The sequence below is a fragment of the Agrilus planipennis genome, unplaced genomic scaffold (assembly GCF_000699045.2).
Source record: "Agrilus planipennis isolate EAB-ADULT unplaced genomic scaffold, Apla_2.0 scaffold13, whole genome shotgun sequence".
Classification (NCBI taxonomy): domain Eukaryota; kingdom Metazoa; phylum Arthropoda; class Insecta; order Coleoptera; family Buprestidae; genus Agrilus; species Agrilus planipennis.
Window position 1 is genome coordinate 1,873,557 of NW_020439040.1, and position 11,362 is coordinate 1,884,918.

Sequence of the window (11,362 nt, forward strand, 5' to 3'; positions counted from 1 at the left end):
TAAACATAAGAAGAAATCATGATGGAAGAAGAACCAAAACGGAAATGGAAAGCAACAGTAAACGGATGCATTTGTTCGAAAATGCAAGTCTTTATTTGTACTACTGTTAACTAATGAATTACAGGATGTCTGTGTTTCAGTGTTTCAGTTGAAAGCTACAGCTTTTAACTGAGACGCCCAAATATGAGAGTATTCTATATATGTATGTGTTACATAACGTAATAATAACTATAATATTATAATTATTGCATAATTTATCATCAATTGAACTAATCGACAACACTAAAAATGCCGATTTTTTTCTACAGAGATCCTTTTTAGTTTTTATACATTTCTCTTTATTTTTTTTGCAAATTTTTAACAGTCGGCTCATTATTTTATATACTGAGTTGACGAATTATGATTTAATTAGATAATCTCGAAAAAGAATCGGCGTTTTCTTTTAAAAGGTCATACGAAAGAACTGTGTATTACTTTTCGGCAAAAAAAATCTCGTAACTGCAAATTTTCTTTCTAGTCAACTTTTGGCATTAAAAAAATTAAATAAGTCGTGGAAATTATATGAGGATGTATTGTATCTATTAGGCATCTTTTTTTATCGACGTGAATAAACTTTACATTTTTCTGCATGAATGAAGAATAATATTTTTTTTACTTATTCTATATTGGCTGGCTAATTAAAAAATTTAACGACATATAATAAATAATGTTATAGATAAGACATAAGTACCACTTAAATTCGATGCAGTTGCTCTTTAACATCAAAGTGAACGAGAACGCATTGTAACACTATTAAAATTGTATTTTTTCTTTCCTTATCTTTGTCTCTGCTGCACTACAGATCAAGTATTTCCTCTATTGCGTTACTATTACTAGGTATAAGTAATATCAGTTAAAAAGTAATTTTATTTGTCAATATTACTGATTTAACTGATGGTATAGAACAGGCACATCCTTAACAAAATTTCTAATTTTCATTTTTTTGCGCTCTTCTTTTTTATCAAATTTGTTATAATTTATGATCACAGAAATAAAACATAAGAGCATGTTAACGGAGCCAGTTTGAAGTTTAGAAAGAAAAGGAGAACGAATTGTATTATTTTGTTTCTTTTTGACAACTATTTCAGGCATGCATCTAAAGACAAAGATAGAGGAACCTTGTTCATTTGTTTTTGTTCTTTCTAGATTTACATTGTGTTTTCAGCTCAATTGCATGCTCTTTTCTTATATGTCTATGTTTAGTATAAATACTGTAATATTTTGTTTCTTTAATCGTTGACGATTTTTTACACAGTTTCTTATTGAATTATATATGTGACCCTTTAGTTCAAACTATATTTGCACCAAAAATTATGGTGCAATTTTATGTATGTATACCTTTACATGAATAATAACTCAAATCATGATTTAGTTTAGGTTAGGCTGTGTTATTGTGTATGTTTTATGTTTGTACTATGTTACATTAATAACTTTTTCGTTTTTTTATTCGTATATGCTTGCTTCATATACTTTTATTTTTTATTTATATCTTATTACTGGACATCATTTTTGATATACTATTGGGTCATGTTGCACATGTGATTGTTATAATCTATACTGATTACATTAATCATGTATGTATATTGGTGGAAGTACATATGTAAAATATAGCCAAAATAAAATCATTGCAAATTTTTTCCTTTTTTACTTATATTTTAGTGATTTCAAATGTAATAAACGTTGTGATACGAGTGTCCTGTTCAATAATAAGTAAGTAATTTAATATAAAGAACGAAAAGACGAATATGTGACAAAATACAGATTAATAAAAAGGACCATTTTCCGAATTTCGCGCTTTGCTGTTAAGATACCACCTGAATCAACAGTTGGCAATGAACTCTGTGGTGGAAACATCACAGAGTCTTTTACAAAAAATAAACGTCAAAGTGACAGTCGTTTGTGCGGTTCGTAGACGCAATGCGGAAATAATGTGCAAATAACGTACAATTACGCCAATTAGCTATGTACTTTTTAATTTGATAGTGAACTCTAATTGTGATATTAATATGTTACGCAGAGGTGGACTCGGTGTCGATAATTTCCACAATTGGCCATCTCAAGTAGGACATGAGTTGCCTCAGGAAGATGAAGAACGATTAGAAAAGTTATTTTGTAAACTTGATAAGGACGGGAACGGTAAAATTGATATTAGTGATCTTTCAAGTGCTCTCAAAGAATTTGGGATTAATCTTCATTATGCCGAGGTATGTAAAAAAAATCATTACTCACGTTATCTTGTACATAACCTATATTTTCGAAACATTAATTTCCGTTATTTTTAATGAAATACTCATTAATTTATTAAAAAAAGCTGTTGATGCATTTCCTTATCGTTTGTACAAACAGTTATTTATTGAGTTAAAGTGCAGTAGAGTAATTTCCGCGTCATTAAAATTTATTGTTACAATAAAACCAACACTATTTTCAAGAGCAAATTTTCATATGATGTAATGTTTATGGGGCTCCCCTCGTGCTTTCCCAATAAATCATATTATCTTGACAATTAAATGTAGATTTAATATAAAATAAAACCGGTGGCATTTAATTACTACATACCTAGTATCTTTGTTAATTCATCCCTAATGAAGCTAAACTACAAAGTAAATAATAATTAATAATCCTTTTAATATGCATTCTTAAAAAAAAGTTTCTGAACCGTTAATTTATAATTAGTGATAAAGGTCTGGCAAATTTATGATTAATTGCCTCAATTATTATTATTTTTTTTTTCATTTGGCATTAATGCATAATTTATCATCAATTGAACTAATCGACAACACTAAAAATGCCGATTTTTTTCTACAGAGATCCTTTTTAGTTTTTATACATTTCTCTTTATTTTTTTTGCAAATTTTTAACAGTCGGCTCATTATTTTATATACTGAGTTGACGAATTATGATTTAATTAGATAATCTCGAAAAAGAATCGGCGTTTCCTTTTAAAAGGTCATACGAAAGAACTGTGTATTACTTTTCGGCAAAAAAAATCTCGTAACTGCAAATTTTCTTTCTAGTCAACTTTTGGCATTAAAAAAATTAAATAAGTCGTGGAAATTATATGAGGATGTATTGTATCTATTAGGCATCTTTTTTTATCGACGTGAATAAACTTTACATTTTTCTGCATGAATGAAGAATAATATTTTTTTTACTTATTCTATATTGGCTGGCTAATTAAAAAATTTAACGACATATAATAAATAATGTTATAGATAAGACATAAGTACCACTTAAATTCGATGCAGTTGCTCTTTAACATCAAAGTGAACGAGAACGCATTGTAACACTATTAAAATTGTATTTTTTCTTTCCTTATCTTTGTCTCTGCTGCACTACAGATCAAGTATTTCCTCTATTGCGTTACTATTACTAGGTATAAGTAATATCAGTTAAAAAGTAATTTTATTTGTCAATATTACTGATTTAACTGATGGTATAGAACAGGCACATCCTTAACAAAATTTCTAATTTTCATTTTTTTGCGCTCTTCTTTTTTATCAAATTTGTTATAATTTATGATCACAGAAATAAAACATAAGAGCATGTTAACGGAGCCAGTTTGAAGGTTAGAAAGAAAAGGNACTGTTAGAAAATAACATTTGTTTACGCATGGTTTAAATGTTTGTTTGGTTTGTTAAATTTTTATTATTGTTAATTAGAACTGTGGAATACATAATACATTTTTAATTATAAAACATACGAGTCCTTTGGATTTTATAATAATTTGTCTTCTTTCACATAAGAAAATTGAAAAAAATCTTTTACTTATTGTGATTTTTGTTGCAAAAAAAGTTTGTTGAAATGAATTTGTTGCCTGTGTGTTGCCCATGATTTTATTAATTTCGGGAATAGAAGTGAGGCGCTATAAATGGCAATCTTACAATTGTCCTTGAACAAGAGCCAATTTAATTCATTATAAACTGGCACTGTGCGGTGCTATCTGGCACAGGCGCAATTTTTCTCGGCCCAACTTTTTAATTTAATACGTTGTATGATGTTCAAATTGATAGTCTCGACTATCATAATAGATGCTAATGGAAAATTTCGTCGCTTACAAGTGATTATATCAATTGATATGACTGGCATTTGAATTCGTGCCATATCATATGTTAAAAAGCGAATGTCGAAGTTTCTCCTTAACTTTTACATTTTTATATTTAAACAGCCCAGTGAATTGGTTTGAATTATATGAATAGAAAGTGAAAAAAAAGGAATAAAACCTGCTAATTTTGTGTTCCAACATAACATAAAATACTTACTCAAGTTATAGGTACAAAATTATTTAACTGACTCACAATAAATGCCGTCTTCAGATGAGAGAAGATTGTGATGCAGTTACAATAGTTTAAAACATCTCATTTATTCAATTTTTGTCTTTATTTATCTATAAAAATAGAACACCGTTTGATATTCTTGTAACATTTACTTATAAATAATACAATTGTACTTGAACCAATTGTATTCGAGAATAATATCTTTTTTTTTGTTTTTCGAAGACATCGCTTTTACGTATGTATTTGATATTAAACCCACCCCTAATAACCATTGAAATCTCAAATCACTGTCAGACATTATAACTACTTCGTTCGTGTTGTCTTTTCCTACCGTAACCTTATAATGCCAACTTAACTGCCTTTTTGCTGTTTGTCGGAATGAAAATCTTAGCCCTTACTTATAAATAATACAATTGTACTTGAACCAATTGTATTCGAGAATAATATCTTTTTTTTTGTTTTTCGAAGACATCGCTTCTACGGATGTATTTGATATTAAACCCACCGCTAATAACCCTTGAAATCTCAAATCACTGTCAGACATTACAACTACTTCGTTCGTGTTGTCTTTTCCTGCCGTAACCTTATAATCCCAACTTAACTGCTTTCTTGCTGTTTGTGAAAATTTATAATGGTTTATTTTTTATTAAAAAGAAATACAATTATTGAATGTTACGGATATTTTTCATTCGGAATGACTACTTAATGTGCTTAATTTATAGTTTAATTTGTTAACATTTGTCCTTGCCAATGAAAATGCTGTGGAATGCACGAACTGGTACTTAATCGTGGGTTTTTATTTGATACAGATACGATAAGTTATTGTGAGGTCAATGCCAAGGTAATGTGTATTCCTTGCAAGGTAGAATTAATTATGAAACTTAGGCTTATAAGTAATTCGTTGTTTAATTAGCGACTTACCGGAATCCACCTGATAAAACTGAGAAAATGAAGACGCAGAAAACGATTTTCTGTTTGTTCGTTTTATTACTAGAGGAGGTCAATGTTGTTTCCTTCATTATCAACTTTAAATACTTATTGTATCTACCGAATAGATTTTTTTCTAAAGTCGTACTTGTGTTTTTTTACACGATTGTCAGGCCGAAGAATAGTTGGATTGCTTTACCTCTCTTTGCTCCTGTTTCTGCGTCTAATATGCCTCCATCGTACACCTGCTTCTCCTTGTCGACTTCCACGAAGCGTTTTGTCCATGCAACTTTTTCACTGCCTCCTGATTTCTGACCTTTTCTATCCACGGAGTGTTCTTTTTATTACCCTCTGTATGCATTTTCATTCTGAATTGCCAAGGTGTTCTACATTGTATCATTTTTTACTTCCTGTTTTAAATCAAACTGTAATACAGTACGAGTACAAATTAAAACTTCAAGGGTATTTATTGAAAGTCTGTTCTTTAATAAATAATTATTTTTTAACAAAATGATAAAATTTACGTAGAATGTATTGTAATATGTAATTATAATAGTTCGATTTTTTTACTTATACTATACATATATGCATTATCACAATCTAGAAGAATCTTTAAGGCAACAGGGAGAAATCCTTACAAAAGAAAAGTTTACAATAATTGCCAGGTTTAACTTTTATGCAGATTATCTTAACTGGCGAAAGTATTGAATCCGAGTGTGGAATGAAAAGGAAATGTATGGGGGAGAGCCTGGGATGAATAATTAAAACAAAGTAATAAGTAATAAGGTTAGTAAATACCTTCCATCTGCCAACAGTTTCACGAGCGCTTTTTTATATTTAAACTATTTTGAAAGTATCAATTTGATACTGCATTCGAAAACCGTTGAGACCATCATATTTTACGCACTTCTTATATAATATTATCATTTGTCAACGCTTAGTAAATGCTTTCCATCTCCCAATAATATTACGAGCGCCTTTTAATGTCTAATTTATTATATATATTTTACCAAAACTAGTTCTTCCCCCTATCCTCGACCTTTTTTATTGCTCCACTATGACGTACAGTCGGCCATCATTCTTTTTCAATTGTTATCGCATTGTCACTGATATCGGTCATTATGGTTTCTTTAATAGATGTACAGTAAGTAATGATTAAAATTTAAAGGAATTTTTTGTAAATAGGTATGCAACACATCGTACACTTCAGAATAAGAAATTGCTGATACTAACTACGCAAGACTACTTTGTCCTGTGCTGACAGCACTCACAATTTCTTTTATATATTCTTCCCCCTTATCAGCCACTGTGAGCTCGAAACTGTTAGCACCATTGCTTCGAGTGGTCGAATTTCACTTTTGTGAACAATACTATGACGTAGTGTCGACCATCATTTTTTCTAATTGTTGCTGTTGTCGGCCATCATTCTTTTCTAATTGTTGCTGTTGTCGGCCATCATTCTTTTTCAATTGTTGTCCAATAGATTAAAAGGAAAGTGCACAAGTATTGTATTACATGCTGCTTTGCAATCTAATGTATATGTATATTATATTAATCATATGGATTAATTTCTTATCAATTTTTATTAATTTAAAGGTTTCTAATGCTGGATTAACAGGGACGTAGCCGGTATTAATTCTGTTACGTATTTTTTATAAAAATTGAAAATTGTGCGTTATTTAGTAACTACTTTTATGGTATATCTTTTTTTAGGGTTCCGTACGTCAGAATGAAAAACGGAACCCTTATGCAATGTTCAAAATACTTTCTTACAGTTGACAATTAATCTCAAAATATTCAAAGAATATGCACGTGTGTACGTATTATTATGCAAAATTACTTACAAGACCTCCGAAGATGCCAGAATGACCTGAAATAAAAAANTGTTTCTCATAGTTTTTTCCTATTGTTTCAGGAAAAATTGACTTGGAGGAACTTATTAAAGCCTTCAAGGACCTCGGCCTACCGTTGGAAAAACAGGAAGCCCTTAAACTCTTACAGAGGTACCATATGCTTTGTAGGTTTTATTTATTTTATTTTTTTTCTAAAATGTAAGCATCCATATGAAATTTTTAAACGTCTGTTTTGAGGCATCATATCTAAATACCCCTAAATTAAAATCTGTAATAAATTGATTTAATTTTAATGTTATTAAATGCCAAACTTCGTGATAAAGTATAATTTTGTTTTTGCATGACGTATATTTCAATTCCGAGCAGAAAGTCCTGTTATTTTAGGAAAACGTTTAAAAAATATATGCATAGCAACCCGAAAGATATTTACAAAATTATGACATTATACATTTGGCACTTGTTGCAAATAAATTGATTAAGAAGCTGGAGGATACCGGATTTCATCACAATCAAGGGACTAGTGAAAACTGGTTGATACAATTTATTAAACATGTCTCAATTTTTATTAATTGTGGGGGTGTAGAATTTATAAATCGCAAATAACTACACATGTTCGGTATAACAGTGACCCTAAGTTCTAAAAACATGCTGATGCTTATCAGAAAAACATTTCTGTATTCTGTCAAGTGAATTTCATCGAGTAAATGTGGAATCAATTAGTTTTATAGAATCTTTCATCTAAAAACAGAAGAATATTAAGTAATACAATAAAATATTACTTTGGTCTCTGAAACTTGTTTATTACAAAGAGCAAAAGCATGAGTTGCAACGTTTCTTCCTTTCAGGATGGATCAGGACGGTAGTTTGAATATAAGCTACGACGAGTGGCGGGACTTCTTGTTGTTGGCACCAAGCGCCGATATCCATCAGCTTATCCACTATTGGAGACATTCCACTGTAAGTTATTAAATTTTCATTTTCTCCAATTATATTGTTGATAGTTTATCGGAAAATTTCACTGGCAGAAAGTTAAGTAAAAGAAAAATCTCACGGGATTTTAACGATCATAAAAATCGATGTTTTTTTTGTAACATGATATCATTGATACCTAGACGGTTTGTGATTTTCCACAAATTTTGCGTAATATTATTTATCTCTCTCCTGTTTATCGTCCCCTTCTATCGACTTGCTATCGCAAATGTTTTTGTTTATCAGGTGCTGTTCGTTTACGTCATCAAAGTAAATGTTGACACACACAATGCAGTAATTCGTAATTTTCTAGATTGCGAACAATTCTGCGTAATCCGGAATAGATGACGGACTAGACTTTGTTCAAAAAAAATTACATGTACATGAGCATTTGCAACGAGTATAGTGTAAATAACTAATTTAAGAAAAAAAATAGTTCGATTAAATTATAGCGATTTCCTTTCCAATATACAGTCCAAAATATTATTGACTTGTTTCCCAATTATTTACAATGCCGTACCAAGATACGGATATTTTATTTACTGCTTACTGTAACTAATTGTGAGATAAAAATGACCTTAGGTAACGTATCCCGCCTGGTATAAAACATTGACCAGTTTTAATAGTTATATTGTTATGGGTTTATCTTATTTACCTCGGCTAAGGATATTCTAAAAAAATATTTTGAAATAAAACACGTGAAAAGTCTGAGCGTAATGTTTGCACGAGGTGTAGAGGTGATACAGCAAAAAAAAACTTTTATTTGGCAGAAAACGAGGTTTCATTTTATGACTTTGAAGCAGTCATATGATACTTTTCTAATAGAATTCTGAGAAATATAATTGAATTTTTTTTATAAGAAATCGTAATGGTGATTTTTTCGATATCCCTGTATGCGAGTATTAGGACTTTGATACAATTCCTGCTTATGAGGGTGTGGGAATATCGGGGAGAGGGCACTTTTCTGTTTAACAATAATGTTTTAAAGACGTAAGATTTTGTATAATATACCTGACTTTATTAAGTGGTTTTGCTTAGCCCTCCTTTTGATATCCAGGATGCTTTTTTTTAATAAGAATCTTTAATTAAAAATCGCCTACTTCAACAAAACATTCCAATAACATACAGTAACCGTAAATTAATGTTAAACGTTTAAAAAATGGATTATAAAATCAGTGAAAACACCATCAAAATTACAAGGTATGTGCGGTGTAGATACCATCGAGCGAAAAACTTTAGAACGGCTGGAGCAATTTCTATATTTTTTTTTTTAAATATTCCTTGAAGTCCGAGGAAGGTTCTTATGAAGAGAAAAATTGTCCAGAAAAGCGTAAAAACCAAATTCAAACTGTTCCTGGCTGTCAATTCTAGGGAATTGCCAAGTGTATGACGGAGCATCATTTGAGCACGACTAAACCAATTTGACTGATTATTTTTTGTTGTATTAGTAATTGACAGGATAAGGTTTGTGAGAAAGAAAATTTTTGGAAAATACACCGGAAAATCCGGAAATTTGGATAGTATTCTTATATGGAAAAATTCGTCCTCTGAAAGGGGGTGAAAAGGGGTTGTAACGTTCATATGCTAGATATATCTTTCATATAAAACTAGTGATATATATACCTATCCCATTTTAAAAAATTCAACCTCTGCAGGAAGCCGAAAGGGGTTTGCAAAGATTGCATGAAACATTTTTGTTTTTGGTCCGAATTACTTGAAACTTGGTAAAAACATTCAACCTCTGTGAGGGGTGAAGAAGAGTTGCAAGGTTTAAATGGGACATATATTTTTTATGGTCAGATTTACTTGAAACATGGTATTTGTGCTCTTTGATGTAATTAATCAAATGAAAAAAGTTTCCAGATTAAACAAATACTTGTTTTGACAATTTTTAAAAATCGACCCTTAAGAATGTTGCTAAGATGGCGACGTTACATAAAATTAAAATTTTGTAAGGGTGAATTGAGAGTTAAAAAGCTGGTTTAATAAATGAATTGAAATTTGAACTGATTCTGTCCTTATTCGGGTATATACAAAGGTCGTCGTCTGTTTTCTAACGTCGCTTTCTAACGTTTCGCTAGCACGAGTGGCGCCTTCTTCAGAGGTGCTGTATGTGGACTGTCCACCTCATAACCGAAAGGTTTTGTCAATTTGTAAAATTGATATTTCTTTTTGAAAACTCGATAAGAGGCGCTAAGGCCGACGCTGCTTCGATGCATTCTAGAATTTCTATTTTACGTAAATATAATTAATAATCAATGTAAACAAACCATTTACTTAATGTAGTACCTATTTAGTAGATGACCAAAATATCCTCCAATTACCATGTTCGTAATACTAATCACACCCTTAATTACTTACGTATTTATGGCTTCAAAGTATTTTAAAATAGAAAATAATTTAACCTTGTTGACTATTATGTTTAAAAATTAGGGTAAATAGGTAGTCACATTTACACTTCCAATATCAGCCACGATAATGTTAGCCCTGCAGACTTTAAGAACTATGTTTTAATTTGATTACTAGTTTAAATAATAATGTTGTTACGGAAACAGTAAGTGATCGTTTAAAACATTAAAATTAACTATAAGATGAGGCATTAATAATTACAATGTTTACAAATATCCAAAATAATAAAAATTCTTACGTTAGAGAATATTTCTAGTCGTTTTTACTTTTTTTTAATTTTTATTATGTTATAGTGCAGATATTATACCTTTGTCTTATGGTTATCTAATCAATAAAATTGTGCCACAAAAATTATACATAATTTAAAATAATGTTAACAATAACGAAACGTGCTGATTGGTTATGAATGTTATCAGACTTATGATAGGACTTTACGTGTTCGTTTCCTATTTGATAGAAACGACAGAAAATTGGCATATTCAAACACTGCTTGCATATGAAAATATCCTGATTTCTAGATTTCCGGTGTTTGTTTATTTATTACCTTATTTGTTTGCAAAAAATAATAGCAATTATGTAGTGAAAATTAAAATTTATTATATTAACATTTTAGTTTGAAAGTATTCAATTGAATTGGATTTATATGTCAAAATAGAAGCTATAAAATAAAAAGAACTTAATCTTCAGCTTGTGATAAGAACTAATTGTAAGGAATTAAAATAGTGAAATTTTGTATACACAAATACAATTTTCAATTTTATTACTCTCTATCAGGAATATTAAACATTTTTATAAACCATCTTTTATTATACTATTTATTAATGTGTCTAATAAGTTTTGCACTTTTATAAATCAAATATTCTTTATTGACTCCGGCATTAATTTTTTTAT

General features: G+C 30.0%; 1 protein-coding gene across 1 annotated transcript in view; it reads left to right on the top strand.

The window, feature by feature from the left end:
• The first annotated feature begins 7,160 nt into the window (after positions 1-7,160).
• Positions 7,161-11,362, top strand: part of LOC108744178 (calcium-binding mitochondrial carrier protein SCaMC-2) — a 20,844-nt gene continuing 16,642 nt past the window's right edge. The window contains exons 1-2 of the mRNA XM_025976728.1: positions 7,161-7,257; positions 7,939-8,050. Coding sequence (XP_025832513.1) covers positions 7,940-8,050 — 111 coding nt within the window. The 5' untranslated portion in view covers positions 7,161-7,257; position 7,939. The remainder of the gene's footprint in view (positions 7,258-7,938; positions 8,051-11,362) is intronic.